The 16,346-nt window shown below is 37.4% G+C and overlaps 1 protein-coding gene across 2 annotated transcripts in view; it reads right to left on the reverse strand.

Annotated features, from left to right (window-relative positions):
- The window catches only part of CMC1 (C-X9-C motif containing 1), a 79,334-nt gene that overhangs the window by 32,086 nt on the left and 30,902 nt on the right, over nucleotides 1-16,346 (reverse strand). Inside the window, exon 1 of one of the 2 annotated variants that reach the window (XM_030933049.1) lies at nucleotides 92-364. The exons of the other annotated variant lie outside the window; for it this stretch is intronic. Within the exon in view, the coding sequence (XP_030788909.1) occupies nucleotides 92-197 (106 nt within the window). The 5' untranslated portion in view covers nucleotides 198-364. Of the gene's footprint in view, nucleotides 1-91; nucleotides 365-16,346 lie in introns of those variants that run through there. 2 annotated transcript variants of the gene reach the window in all.

Here is a 16,346-nt window from a genome sequence, read left to right on the forward strand (position 1 = left end):
AATATCTGCAATTACAATAAACCTATTTACTGTTTACACAAGTCAAAGTTAACATTTTCAATAATAGGAAAAAAAATTTGCTCCCTCTTACCAAAACAGTAGGAGTCTAACTCTGCAATTACAAAGTAGAGCACTTTGCACCAGAGAAAGATTCCAACATAAATTATGTGGACCTCAATCAATGCAAAGTTGGGCATCAATTAAACTAGACAGCCAGTAGCCATTCTGCTTCAAACTGAGAGAAACAGTCTTACTAATCCAGACAAAGATGCCAATCGAAGGTGCTGAAACCAAAAGGAAAAGTTTCATGATGATCACATCTCATAAAACATAAGAGAGGATTCATGAAGAAGCCACTTCACTGGAGTCTGTTCTTGGATTTGGGCAGAATAAGGGAGGAAGCTGATTTAAAAGTGCTATAGAGGTGACACTGAGAAGACAAAAGAGTGTTAGAAAGAATCTGAGAATTGGTCACCAAGTAATACCTGAAAATGTGTTGATGGTTGGATTATTCCAGCACAAAAGCCCTGACTTTAAAATTACGCAAACAAAAAGGATATTTCATTAAACTGTATATTACAAAAATGGGATATATTCTTCTCTTTTGCAATAAATAATCAAAACCAGCTTTTTAATGACCAGTCAGGTTCTAACAGAAAATGAAAAATAGGCTCCCACATTCAGCAGATCTACCCTTCCCCCAAGATCTCAGTAAATTATTTCTACATGTGCTGTGTTAAAACTGAACCCCTAGAGGGCAACTGAGCTTCAATCTTTACTTCATAATACATACTTCAGTTCCTCAGCAGTTTATAGACACCATGACCTACTTCCTTGTATCTTGGAACTTTTCCTTTAATACAAAAAGGAAATGGAAAGAAGAAAATTGATATATTCCATTCACTAATGCAAAATACCATTATGTAATACATTCATGTTACATTTATGGTAATGAGAAAGAGCAAGGTTAAGTCAATGTAAAAATGAATAAGCTTTAATGATATTCTTAACAGGATTTCCAGATACTTCTACCACAAGATGGAGATAAAGTAGATGTATTTACATATGTCAAAAATATATAATTTTATTAAATTATTTGATATCACTTGGCTCACAATCAGAAATACATACTAACTTTATGATAAAGGTAAACTCACTTCAATTCATTGCAATCATTCAGTGATGAAGACTATGGTACAAATAGATATATTCCTGAATAACAGATATCATAAATGAATATTTGAATATTAACACTCTCAGTAGGAATCATGTAGCAGATAGGAAAGACATACTTAACAAGTCTATTTAATATAAATGTTTTGCATAACTTTACTTTCACTAAATGACATGTTAAAATGTATAGGAAAAAAAGTGAAGAATTCAATTTCTATAACAATTACCCCTATATAAACTACCCAGTATAAAACACTACAGGAAAAACAATGTTTCTTCAAAGTCAAAATGTCAAGAGGTTCCTTACTGCCCAAATAAGTTAACTCTATTTCATGAGGAAGAAGTATTGATATTCAAACAGGCCCACACAAAATACTGACATAGCAAAAAAAGTTATTCTATCAATATAAAAATGTACTAGCTAGCAAGGCCAACAATATGTTAGATTCAGCCTTTTTTAATGAAGCTCAAAAACTAGACATACACAAGTATAAAATGTATATACCAAAAAAGGTAGCATAAAAGAAAATGCTGCCGGGTGCGGTGGCTCACGCCTGTAATCCCAGCACTTTGGGAGGTCGAGGAGGGCGGATCACGAGGTCAGGAGATCGAGACCATCCTGGGTAACACGTTGAAACCCCATCTCTACTAAAAATAGATAAAATTAGCCAGGCATGGTGGCGGGTGCCTGTAGTCCCAGCTACTCAGGAGGCTGAGGCAGGAGAATGGCGGGAACCTGCGAGGCAGAGCTTGCAGTGAGCGGAGATCGCACTAAGGCACTCCAGCCTGGATGACAGAGCAAAACTCTGTCTCAAAAAAAAAAAAAAAAAAAGAATATGCTAAGAATTTACCTGGACAATATACAGAATAATAATTACTAATTGATAACTTGGTCCAAAAGTCATGTGTTTTTGGTTTTTTTTTTTTCACTTTTTATTTGTATAGATGTAGGGGGTACAAGTGCAGCTTTGTTAAATGGATATATTGTGTAGGGGGGAAGTCTGGATTTTTAGTGTAACCATCATCTGAATACAGTACCCTGTACCCAATAGATAATTTGTCATCCCTTACCCACTTCCTACCCTCCCATCTTTCCTGGTCTCCAATGTCTATTATTCCACTCTCTGTACCCTTATGTATACATTACTTAGCTTCCACTTATAAGTGAGAACATGTGATATTTGACAGAAAGTCATGGTTTTTTTTTTTTAAACCCAAATAAGACTTTCACATAATCAACTCTCTTTATCTGTATATATTTTCTATAATATGTATTCACTAACTGGAACAAAATTATAATTCCATCCATAAACAGCTTTTGAAGCTAAATATGTATTGTGTGTCACCACACAAGTCCTTCCTCCCCAGCAGAGCCAGTCACCAGTACCTCTTTAACTAACTGTGCTCAGTGACAGAACCATCATCTTGGTGAGGACAGAGAATACACGCACATGCTGGTTAAAGACTCTTTCTCCATGTCACAATCATTTTCTTCACTAAATTCATCAATCAATTATAAGCACGACATCGTAAGTATGTAGGAATCTCAATGATCACAAAGCAATTTCTGCTCATTTGGATTAGAATCCACATATGAAAACTGAAACATCAAAGAACACACTGATGGAACACAGAGTAAGAAGACACTGCTAAAGAAGGTGAAGTTTGTGTGCAACAGGGTTAGTAAAGGAAGCAGCCATATAATTGACAGGATACAAAAGAGGTCAAGGTTTAAGGCTGCCAGAGCATACTTTCTTATTTTGTAAGAGTTTGCTAAGAATCCTTGGCCTACTGGAAAAGAACCTGAAACCTGGCCTAGATAATCTGGCGTTTAACCACCAAGATGGAAGTAAGGGAAGTAAAGGTCAAGAAATAGCAAACACACATACACACACAAATCTAACAACAAAAACAGCCAAAAACTTATGGCTTATATAGATGAGAGCTTTAGATAACAAATTATGTAACTTTAAGATATACAAATGAGCAAAATCTATATGCGTTGTTGCTACGGGCTGCTTTAATGAGAAATTCTGTTCCTTTGGCTAATCCATTATTTCTCAACCTTGGATGCACATTCAAATCACCCTTTTCAAAGCTCTGAAAAAGAAATGCAATTATCTCTCTTTGTGGAGGGAAACGTGCACTATTGTTTTGTTTTGTTTTAATTCCTAGATAATTTTGAAGTACAATGAAGGTTTGAGGACCACTGATTTAGCCTATGTGTGAGAGATGAAGTTCCAATACACTTCACTTATACAGGCAAAGTAAAGGTTCTACTCTAAGAATATGACAATTTGAATCTCATCATCTAAACAGACTTCACCAGGGAAGATATGAAATAAAAAGATAACACAAAAGAAGTTGCATGAAGCCTTAACCACTGAGGCAGAAGTAAATAGTAGACCTATTTAGGTCTACTCTGAAAATCACTGGGTACTAATGAAATGAAAGAGTTCCTCAATGAGCTCAATGATAAATAAGTCAACCACAGATGATCTTCTGAAGCCAAAATCAAAATAAGAGGGAAAGGAACAATTAAGAGTTTTCACACTAATGCATCACAAAGTACACTTAGTCAAATCTTCAATAAGATCAGATATTCTCATTTCCAAAAGTTCAAATTTTGCAATCTAGGCATAAAATATATCTACGGGAGATATACCAGGAAAAAAGTAAAATGCAACATATCCTAAATTTAAATTTGTACACTGTACTGACACAATCTAGGATTCAATGAACATCTAGCTACTTTTAAAGAGGGTTTCAAATTTCCAAATATAGCTTTGACTTTTCTCTTAGGATGGTCTAGTTTAGTCTGTGTAGGTGAGTGACAAGAAATAAGCAGACACTGTAATTGCAGTAATCGGTATTGAGATGGAATACAACTGTTCCTACCGAGTCAATAAAGCCAGGGTATTCCCTGCCTAGAAGAGTCAGTCAGAATTGAAATGGAATCACCACATAAAATGCTCAAGGACCCAATAGGCTTAAAAAGACAACTATAAAAGCTGGACAATATACTACTGCAGAGCATTGGTTTCTTTCTTTTTTTCTTTTTTTTTGGTTGTTGAGATGGAGTTTCACTCTGTTGCCCAGGCTGGAATGCAATGGCGCAATCTCGGCTCACCACAACCTCTGCTTCTGCATTCAAGCGATTCTCCTGCCTCAGCCTCCTGAGTAGCTGGGATTACAGGCATGTGCCACGACACCTGGTTTTTTTTGTTGTTTTTTTTTTTTTTTTTTTTTTTTTTTTTTTTTAGTAGAGATGGGATTTCACCGTGTTGGCCAGGCTGATCTCGAACTCCTGATCTCAAGTGATCTGCCCACCCCAGCCTCCCAAAGTGCTGGGATTACAGCCGTGAGCCACCATGCCTGGCCAAGAACTGGTTTCTAATCATGTGCTTGATATTTACCCATGGTTTGACCTAAAGCTAGTCAATTACCCAATATTTTACATAAAGTACTTTGAAAAATATCATAAAGATTCATCACTTTAATTCTATGCAAGACTTGGTTCTTTGGCAATGTCACTGACTAGGAAGGTATGAGTACAGGGTTGAACAACAAAAATACTTTGCAATAAATACATGGCGAAGTTCAGAAAGTCAAAAAGAAGCTGAGCTGTGTGTGATGACCTGGAAATCTTACAGAAAGATATGACCTAGTAAGTCTAGTCAAGTCAAATCGATTTTCTTAAGCTCTGCTGGTAGATATAGCTGAAATAAGGCAAGATATCTAATAATATGAACTTAGAGTTAAATTTGTTCTGGTTTGATTTTGGTTGTCATTAAAACCAAAGTTTTAAGGTTATGATGAAGAATCAAAGGGATGAAAAAGTTAAGTGTAAACAGATCATTCATGCATGCATTTTGAAGGTAATGACACAGGTAATATATCAGAATACAGAGTAAAATTACTGGTGTTGATTAGAAGGAAAAAAGCGGCCTGACAATGTGAACTTTCAGATTATGTAAGCACAAGTCAGTAGCCATTAAATTAAAAGATTAAACTGTGTTTAGCTATTCAGCCATTCCTAGAGCAAAGAATGTATTTCTTTAGCTTTGAGGACTTCGAATAAAACAAAATGTTACATTTAAAAATCTGACAAATCTGGTGAATCAATTTCTCCAGAGAAGGTAAGGACTAATGCCTTAGGACACCTGTAAGAACAACAATAACAAAAAGACTGTTCAGTTATCTCTGTAGTACTACATTGCAGTTAATGCTCATTCTCTTAAAACAGCCTCACTCTTTAAATAAATGCCAGAGGTTATGCTACAGCGATCTGAGACAGGGACGTCCCTTTAGTTCTAGCAAACACACATGGTTACACTGTTGTCTGTCACTGTTAATGAAAACCAGCTTCTGGTTTTAAAAGAATGCAGAAAGCCAAAATCTAGAAAGTAAATTTGTCCTTTGTCTTGTATTTGGTGGTAAAATTAATCTTTCAATTTTATTTGTACCAAGTCTTTTCCTGGGAAGGGAAATAGACAGAAAAGAAAGAGGGAAAAAAAGGAATAAAGGGAGGTAGAAAGAACAGATTTCAAATTCTTCTGATTTTCTTTTTAACCAGAAATCAAATCTAAACTTCTGTCAGACTTTTAAGACACTCCAAACTCAGCCTTGACTCTCAGTCTTTACCTACATCACTAATCCCCTAATGCACCACTGGTCTCCTAAAGTCAATCTCTTTGCTACTGTATCAACAAACATGCCCATTCTCACCTCTGTGCCTTAAATCCTGGGTCTCTGGTCTGAAATGTTTTTCCAGTTTCCCTATACTTAGCCAAATAATTAGCTGCACTTCAAGGTCCAGCTGATAACCCAAATACTTCACTAAGTCTCACCTGCCTAAATCAGAATTCACTGGCTTATTTTTTTTCTAAAGTAACATACAAGTATTTTATTATAAATTGTTTTATATAACGTAATTCTATTTTCTGTGCCTGGTTTGTCTCTTATCAACCATACAATAAGGTACTTAAAAGCAAGTCTCAGACTTTGACTCCGTCTCCATAGCACTTCTCACAATACTGAACATGTGATAGGCATCCAATAATATTTAAAAAGACATGCTATTAAACTTAATTCTGTAAATTAAACTTAATTCTATGCATTCAGAGCAATATCAGAGAGTTTTAAAAATTACTGAACAGTGTCTAGTTATCTACTCAATCTTCATGACCTTTTTCCAATGAATTATATTTAAATCCTAGAAAAAAACTTAGAAAAGGCATCAAGTTTTAAAATTGCCAATATTACCAACACTTAGAAATAATACCTGCTAACATTTCCTCACTGCACTCTTCCTTTATAGAATTAATTTTAATTTGAATATTTATTTGATAACTACCTCCCCTACCATACTTAAACTCAAAAAGAATGCAGACTGAATCTGTTTCAGTCACATTTATGTAGACAGCTACGTGCAGGGCTGGATACATGGTAAGTATTCATAAATTTAAGGAATTAGTTAATTTAGGCAAGCCCTTCCTATATTTCTAGAATTTAATTTGATTAAACCAGGAGTCAGGAAATGTTTTCAGTAAAGAGCCAAAGAGTAAACATTTTAGGCTTTGTAGGCCATATGGTATCTGTTGCAACCACCCAACTCTACTGCTGTAGTGTGAAAGCAGCTATAGGCAATACATAAGTAAATGAGCATGGCTGTGTTCCAATATAACTTCGTTTACAGAGATAGGTGGTGGACCAAATTTGGACATGAGGCTGCAGTTTGCCAACTGTTGAATAAAAACAATATATTGTAACTAGTTTCTCATATTGATCAACACACTTACTGTGACTACAAATGTATGTATCCTATATCCTATGGCTGTACCATAATTAATATAAGCAATCAGACTCTGCTGACAACTACATTTTTGGCAATATGCCATATTATATATGATGCTATGTTGAACATCCTTATGCATATTTTATTGTACATCTCTGACCATTTCCTTAAGATAAAATCCCAATGGTAGAATTGCTAAGAAAGTAGCCACATTTATGAATTTTTGTGATTTTTTTAAAATACGAGCTCCTTTCATGCTGTTATTCCTGGCCAGCAGTGTAAATACCTGCTTTTCCAAAATCTTGTCAACACTATACATTACATATGTTTTCTTACCCACAAATACTTCATCATGTATGTGGTAAGAGTTCAGTATTTGTCTACATTTTTCTAATTAGGTAACATTGATCTAAAATAAAATAAACGAGTATTAATATATACCATTCAATGAAACAAAAGTATATCTTTGTGCAATACAAACTACTGAAAACTACAGAATATTAAAATTGCCCCAGAAAGTTCCTTTAATATCCTTTTTCAATCAATACTTGTCCTACTCCCAGGTAGTGCAACTGTTGTTCATATTAGTTTTTTCTGTTCTGAAACATTATATAAATGTTGCCTGTTCTAGAACATAATATTAAAGGAGTATACACTTTTTTCTCTTATAGTTCACTAAGCATAAGTTTTGAAATTCATCTCCACTGTTGTACAGAACAGTAGTTTGTTCCATTTTATTGCCCATTGTACAAGTACACCACACTAAGTCTTATCCCGTCTTTTTTTGAGAGGAATCTGGGCTATTTTCAATTTTTGGCTACTGATAGATACACTACTCTTAAGTATTAGTATACAGGCCTTTTTTGTGTACAGAAGTTTCATTTCTCCTGGAAAGAGTTGCTAGGCCACTGGGCAGATGTGTGTTTTGTGACTGTTGTTAGTGCTCTTAATTGTAGCCATTCTGGCAACTATGCCATTCCGATCACATGAAGGTTGTTCTTATGTTATTGTCCTACCAGTCTGTAAGGTTTTGCTCATTTTTCAAATCTTGTTTTTTCCCCCTCTCTGTTTGGGTGTTTCCTTGATCTATCTTTAGGTTATGATTCCTATTCATTTCCATCCTAAAAGCTTTATGTCAGATTTTTTTGTTTGTTTGTTTTTCAGGTTTGGAAATTTCCATTTGGGTCTTTTTTACTGCTTCAAATTCTCTGTTAAGATTTCCTATTTTTATTCACTGCAAACATATTTTCCCTTATGTTCTTAAGCAATTACGACAGTGGCTTTAAGATTCTTGTCTGCTAATAACAACATATGAGTTATCTTGAAGTTAGCCCATTGATTTCTTTTCGGAATGGTTCATGTCTTCTTGTTTCTGTGTACACTGAATACTTTTGCATTCTACTGCAAACGTTGTTAGCAATATGAGTAAAAAGTTTGGGTTCTATTTTTTCTGAATAATTTTTTTCTTCTTCATTCAAGCAGGCAATTTAATTTACTTTGAGTATGTGTGCACACATACTTTCCAAGGCCTGCAGCTACACCAAAGCCTGTCCTTGGTTCTTCAGACCAAGACCGAGGGGTTTTGTTTGTTAAGAGTTTTAGCCACCCTACCTGGCAGAGACTCACGCAGTGCTATTTCCTTACTTCAATGTTTGACTTCCCTCTATTTTCTGTCTGCTTTTGTTTACTCTCCAGTGCTTTCGGGTATTTATTTTTCCTATTTTGTTCATAAGTTATAGTAGTTTTCTGCAGAAGGAATTGTGCAATGGAGCTATCAGGCCATGCCAAAAACAGAACTCTTTATAAACTTAATAAACTCATTATAAAGTTTTAAGTCATACTAAGTTTAGGTAATATAAAGTAATAGCTAATTGATCTAATGACATTCTTTCTGATTGACCCCATTCACAATGTGCTAGTCAGCCACTATCAACTGATTAAAGTTGACACAGATGAACTGTATTTGCTATCTCTGACATAGTTAAAAGGTACATTATTAAGGAAACACACTAGGCTGGGAATAAAGATAGCTGAATTCTAATAATGGTCCTGCTATATTAACAAGTCAGATGATACTGAATAGGTAATTTACTCTTATGACACTATGTCTTTCTATTCCCCACTGTACCTAACACCATATATTGCACATAGTAGTACTGAAGGAGAGTTTGTTAAATTAACAAATCAGTGTAGTTATGGTTTGTTCTGGAGGGGAAGTCGTCTATGTGAAATCTTAAGGGAAGGCAAAGGAATACAAATTTCAGTTTTTAATCTATCATTATCCAAGTTGAATATGTTGACTGATAGTACACTAACAGAAAAGAGAACCTGCATAACATGCACAAAAACATTAGAGCCACCACAATTGTACAAACATTCTACTCCTTTGCTTCCCTTTAAAAGAGAGATTTTTACTACTGTCCGGTAAAATGGTTTCAAAATGAAATAATAAGACACTTCAAAGTAAACATATCCAAAATTAAATTCTGAGTCCACCTACCACCAATAATAAAATAAAATAATAAAATTTCTCCACACACAGTCTTCCTCATCTCTGCTAACTGTAAGTCCTCCTCTTTTACTTGTTCAGGACAAATAAGGAGTCATCGCTTTCTCTGTTGCCTCTACTTTCAAAATATATCCCAAATGTGCTCATTCTCACCACTTCCATTTTTACCAACCTTCCAGTCCACCATCATCTGTCAGCTGGAGTATCTCAATCACATCAATCACACAATTATTAGTGTCTCTAATTCTCCCCTTGTCCCTATTCCACCTATTGTTAACGTAACAGTGAGAGTTGATTATAAATCTCTTTTCTTTGAGATGTCTCTTTTCATTGTCAAAGCAATCTTCATCTTTCCATTTTTCTCCTTACTAGCTACAAGTCCTCAGTACCTAGAAGACCCTGAAAGATTCTGCCTCCAATCATTTTGCTGAACTCCTCCCTATTCACTCTACCCCTCATTCATTCCAACCTAACCACGGTGACCTTTTTGGTGTCCCTTAGTCATGCCAGCTTCACTTACACCTTAGGGTCTTTGCACATGATATTCCTTCTGCCAAGATCATTCTTCTCAGAGATATCTGCATTATCTCACTCCTTCACCTCCTTCAAGAATTTAGTCCACATGTCACTTTCTCATTAAGACCTATATTGATCACCTATTAAAAACTGCAGTCTCATTTTCAACACCAGCATTCCCCACTGACCTTATCGAAATTTATTGTTCTCCAAGGCACTTATATTTACTTATAATGTTTATTATTTATCCTCCCCTCCACCACTAAAGTTTATAACTTTCAAGATTTTTGTCTATTTTATTCACTGTTCATAAAATGCTAAGTGACATACAGGGAATAATAAATATTTTAAATGACTACATTCCACATAACACTAAGGTTCAAGTGCTCAAAAGAATCAGAAAATTCTTTATTTGCTTTGTAAAATTATAAAACTTTAAAACTGTTGACTTATATGACTTAGAATTTATTCTATATTTTCTATCTCCCAAAAGAGAAAACCACAAAAAGAAAAAGAAAGGAGATACATACTAGGCTGCAACTGTCACCTATAACTTCTGATTTAAAATCTGCTTCATCAAAATCACACATTGTTGTCATGTGCTGGCTCTGTAAATGTAACAAAATGAAGCCCAATACAATAAAACTGCTTTTATCTCTTTTGTACATTACTCTTCAAAGCAAATTCTGTCCCCAGCCTCTCAAAAAAGGGCTGATTATTATTAACTGGTTTTAAATCTGAAAGTCTAATACATTCCAGAGTTTTGTACAAACCAAATTGCCTTTGTTATTTTTCCAACAGATATACAAGATTCCTATAAAAGTGTCTATTTCAGTAAAATATAATTATCTGTGGGTATTTGCAAAATGTTTACCAGCATCAGGCTCTGATTACCAATGTCAATTGCAACTGCAGGATCATCAGGTAACTTAAGTGAAGTGTGATCTTCTACTCAGATTGTATATATAAGCACATCTGCTTGAAGGCCATATTTAATTTTAGATTAATTTCTCATAAAAGAAAAGGATTTAAGTCTACTATAGCAAAATAATTCAAAGTTCATGTCTAGGTAGATTAGAACACTAAAATATTGTTAATGAAGTATTGGTAAAAACGCTACGACTTTTATAATAACATATTCATTTTAACAATATTTTAAAATTTCAAGACACGTAATTGTTTGCATTTGTGTTCAAATGTAGATTTTTACGCAATTATACCTTCAAAGATGAGTTACATAAACTGGTTGTTTAAAAAACTATATTCATCATCCTGACAAAATTCTAATTTTGTCATTTAAATTTTTAGCATTTAAATATTTCATAGGGGCCAAAATGGCTGACTAGAAACATCTGCGACAGCTGCGGTCGAAGGCTCCCACCAAGAACGAAAAGGGCGAGTGAATCCTGCACCGGCAATTGAGGTATCTAGGTTTTCTCACTGGGACTGGCTAGGTGGCTGGCGCAACCCAAAAAGAACAGGGAGAGCAGAGAGAAACTACGGCCCACCCAGGAGCCGCACAGTGTAAGGGGAGCTCCCATCCCCAGCCAAGGGAGACGGTGAGTGATTATGCTATCCCGCCTGGAAAACTACACTTTTTCCATGGATGTCTGCAACCCATGGATCAGGAGATCCCCTCGTGAGCCCACACTACCAAGGCCTTGGGCTGTACAGATTCTCCGGACCGCTCGGTTGGAGACTGCCTAAGACCACTGAGTTCCCGCGGAGAAGGGTGGCTGCCATTACTGCAGATGATGGCTGCTGCCGAAGGCTACCGAGCTCCCAGAAGGAGCGGCGACAGCCATCACTGCAGCTCCGGTCTGCCATTTGCCCCTGCCGGTGCCAGGGAGACTGGGTGGTTTGGACCCAGGAGGAATTTCCCACAGCAGAGCACAGTGGCTGTGGCAGACTGTCCCGAGCCATGAGGCCCGGAATTAGCCGACCTCTGTTGCTTCATCTCGGCAAAGCGGAGACAAGACGGCACATTTCCCGGTTCTTTATTACAAACCCTTCCCGTGCGCACCTAAACCTTTCCCGCCTAGGCGCAAACATTTTTCCCGCCCAGGAAGATATGCAGCCTATGGCGCAGGCGCGATCCCGCACCCGGGAAAATTACAAACCCTTGGCGCATGCGCAATTGTAATTTGAGTAAACCCAGCCTCCTGTCACCGCCCTGGCCCAACCTCTTCCTCTGCCAGCCTATATAAGGCATTGCACTGCCACCATTAAACGAGACTTGATCAGGCTATTTGTCTTGTCTCCATTTCTCGTGTTTTCTTGTCTCCTCCATTCCCACTCCCCCTTCCAGGGTCCGTTCGACTGTCCTGCAGGTAGGGACAGCAGACAGCGGCCAAACTGCCTCTTTAGCTCACACCCAGATGCATCTCTCCTCACTGGGCAGGGTCTCCCAGCGGGAATTTCAGCAGTTCCAGTCAGGGGTTTATGGACAGACCTCTGATCTCCCTGGGATGGAGACCCTGGGGACAGAAAGGCTACGATCTCCTCAGATCAGCAGACTTAGTCTTTCCCCTGCTGGCTCTGAGAAATTGGGGCAGTCCAGACGAGTAGGATTCCCCCTAGAGCAGCACACGCCCTAAGCCAAGGGACAGCCAGAGTGCTTTGTTAAATGGGTCCCTGATCCTGTGTGTCCTGACTGGGTGGGACCCGAACAGGGGGTTGCCAGACACCTTATACAGAAGCGTTCCCACCGGCATCAGGTCAGTGCCCCTCTGAGACCAAGATCCCAGAGGAAGAAGCAGGCAGCCATCTTTACTGTTCTGCAACCTCCACTGGTGACACCTTCAGATGCATGAGGGAACCAGGTAACTAGGGTCTGAAGCAGACTCCCAGCAAACCACAACAGCCCTACAGAAGAGGGACTGTAAAAAAAAAAAAAAAAAAAAAAAAAAAAAAAACATAGCAGTAACAATGAACACAGCATAACAGCATCAACAAAAAAGTCCTCACAAAAACCCCATCCAAAGGACATCAAAGACTGAAGCTAGATAAACTCATGAAAATGAGAAAGAATCAACTAAAAAACACTGAAAACTCAAAAACCCAGAGTGCCTCTTCTACTCCAAATGATCGCAACACCTCTCCAGCAAGGGCACAGAACTGGGCTGAGGCTGAGATGGATGAACTGACAGAAGTAGGCTTCAGAAGATGGGCAATAACAAACTTCACTGGGGTAAAGGAGCATGTTCTAACTCAATGCAAAGAAGCTAAGGACCATGATAAAACATTGCAGGACCTGTTAACCAGAATAACCAGTTTAGAAAGGAACATACAGGACCTGATGGAGCTGAAAAACACAACCTGAGAACTTGCAATAAGTATAAATAGCTGAAAGAAAGAATTTCGGAGCTTGAAGACCATCTTTCTGAAGTAAGACAGGCAGACAAGATCAGAGAAAACAGAATGAAAAGGAATAAACAAAACCTCCAAGAACTATGGGATTATGTAAAAAGACCGAACCTATGACTGATTGAGGTACCTGAAAGAGACAGGGAGTATGGAAACAAGATGGAAAACACACTTCAGGATATCATCCAGGAGAACTTCCCCAACAACGCAAGACAGACGTTCAAACTAGGGAAATTCAGAGAACCACGGTAAGATACTCCACAAGAAGATCAACCCCAAGATGCATACTCATCAGATTCTCCAAGGTTGAAATGAAGGAAAAATATTATGAGCAGCCAGAGAAAGGCCAGATCACCTAAAAAGGGAAGCCCATCAGACTAACAGTGGACCTCTCAGCAAAAACCTTACAAACCAGAAGAGACTGGGCCTTCCATATTCTTAAAGAAAAGAATTTCCAACACAGAATTTCATATCTGGCCAAACTAAGCTTCCTAGGCAAAAGAGAAACAAGATTATTTTCAGACAAGCAAATGCTGGGGGAATTCATCACCACCAGACCTGTCTTGCAAGATCTCCTGAAGGAAGCACTAAATATGGAAAGGAAAATCTGTTACTAGCCACTACAAACAAACAAACAAAAAAAAGAAAAAAAAAAAAAAAAAAAAAACACTTTAGTACAAAGACCAATGACACTATGAAGCAACCACATCAACAAGTCAGCAAAATAACCAGCTAGCATCATGATGGCAGGACCAAATTCACATATAAAAATATTAACCTTAAATGTAAATGGGCTAAATGCCCCCAATTAAAAGACAGAGAATGGCAAGCTGGATAGAGTCAAGACCCATTAGTGTGCTGTATTCATATGCCAAGGCACGTATAGGCTCAAAATAAAGGAATAGAGGACAATTTACCAAACAAATGGAAAGCAGAAAAATGCAGAAGTTGCAATCCTACTTTCTGTCAAAAGACTTTAAACCAAAAAGATCAAAGAAGACGAAGAAGGGCATTACATAATGGTACAGGGATCCATTCAACAAGAAGAGCTAATTATCCTAAATATATATACACTCAAATAGGAGGACCCAGATTCATAAAGCAAGCTCTTAGAAACCTATAAAGAGAGTTAGACTCCCACACAATAATAGTGAGAGACTTTAACACTCTAAATATTAGACAGATCATCGAGACAGAAAATTAACAAAGATATTCAGGACTTTAACCCAGCTCTGGATCAAGTGAACCTGACAGTGATCTACAGAACTCTCCACCCCAGATCAACAGAATATACATTCTTCTCATCACCAAATACACTTACTCTAAAATCTGTCACATAATTGGGAAGTAAAACATTCCTCAGCAAACGGAAAATAACTGAAATCTTAACAAACAGTCTCTCGGACCAAATTAGAACTCAAGATTAAGAAATTCATTAAAACCACACAACTAAATGGAAATTGAACAACTTGTTCCTGAATGGCTCCTGGGTAAACAATGAAATCAAGGCAGAAATAAATAAGTTATTTGAAACCAAAGAGAAGAAAAAGACCACATACCAGAATCTCTGGGATGCAGCTAAAGCAGTGTTCAGAGGGAAATTGATAGCACTAAATGCTCACAACAAAAAAACAATAACAAGTTCTGAAATTGAAGCAGTGATAAATAGCATACCAACCAAAAAAAAGCCCAGGATCAGGCGGTTTTACAGTTGAATTCTACCAGAGGTACAAAGAGGAGCTGGTACCATTTTTTCTGAAACTATTCCAAACAACTGAAGAGGTGGGACTCCTCTCTAACTCATTTTATGAGGCCAGCATCATCCTGATACCAAAATCTGTCAGAGATACAACAAAAAAAAGAAGGCTGGGCGTGGTGGCTCACACCTGTAATCCAGCACTTTGGGAGGCCAAGGTGGGTGGATCACGAGGTCAGGAGTGTGAGACCAGCCTGGCCAACATAGTGAAACCCCATTTCTACTAAAAACACAAAAAATTAGCCAGGAGTGGTGGTGGGCACCTGTAATCCCAGCTACTTGGGAGGCTGAGGCAAGGATAATCGATTGAACCTGGGAGATGGAGTTTGCAGCGAGATGAGATCATGCCACTGCACTCCAACCTGGGTGACATTTCAAGACTCCATTTCAAAAAAAAAAAGGAAAACTTCAAAAACTTCAGGACAATATACCTGATGAAGATCAATGTGAAAATCCTCATTAAAATACTGGCAAACCAAATCCAGCAGCACATCAAGATGCTTATCCACCATGATGAAGTCACCTTCATCTCTGGGATGCAAGGCTGGTTCAACACATGCAAATCAATAAACCAATTCTTTACATAAAAAGAACTAAAGACCAAAACTACATGATTATCTCAATAGATGCAAAAAAAGACCTTCAATAAAATTCAACATCCCTTCATGTTAAAAACTGTCAATAAACTAGGTATTGATGGAACATACCTCAAAGTAATAAAAGTCATTCATGACAAACCCACAGTCAATATCATACTGAATAAGCAAAAGCTGAAAGCATTCCCCTTGAAAACAAACACAAGACAAAGATGCCCTCTCTCACCACTTCTTTTCAACACAGTATTGGAAGTTGTGGCCAGGGCAATCAGGCAAGAAAAAGAAATAAAAGTTATTCAAACAGGAAGACAGGAAGTGAAACTGTCTCTGTTTACAGATGACATGATCCTATATCTAGAAAACCCCACTGTCTCAGCCTAAAGGCTCGTTAAGTTGATAAGCAATTTCAGCAAAGTCTCAGGATACAAAAATCAATATGCAAAAATCACAAGCATTCCTATACACCAACAATAGACAAGCACAGAGCCAAATCATGAATGAATTCCCATTCACAATTGCTACAAAGAGAGTAAAATACCTAGGAATACAGCTTACAAGGAAAGTGAAGGACCTTTTCAAGGAGAACTACAAGCCACTGCTCAAGGAAATCAGAGAGGACACAAATGGAAAAAC

The sequence above is a fragment of the Rhinopithecus roxellana genome, chromosome 1, assembly GCF_007565055.1.
Source record: "Rhinopithecus roxellana isolate Shanxi Qingling chromosome 1, ASM756505v1, whole genome shotgun sequence".
NCBI classification, from domain to species: Eukaryota; Metazoa; Chordata; class Mammalia; order Primates; family Cercopithecidae; genus Rhinopithecus; species Rhinopithecus roxellana.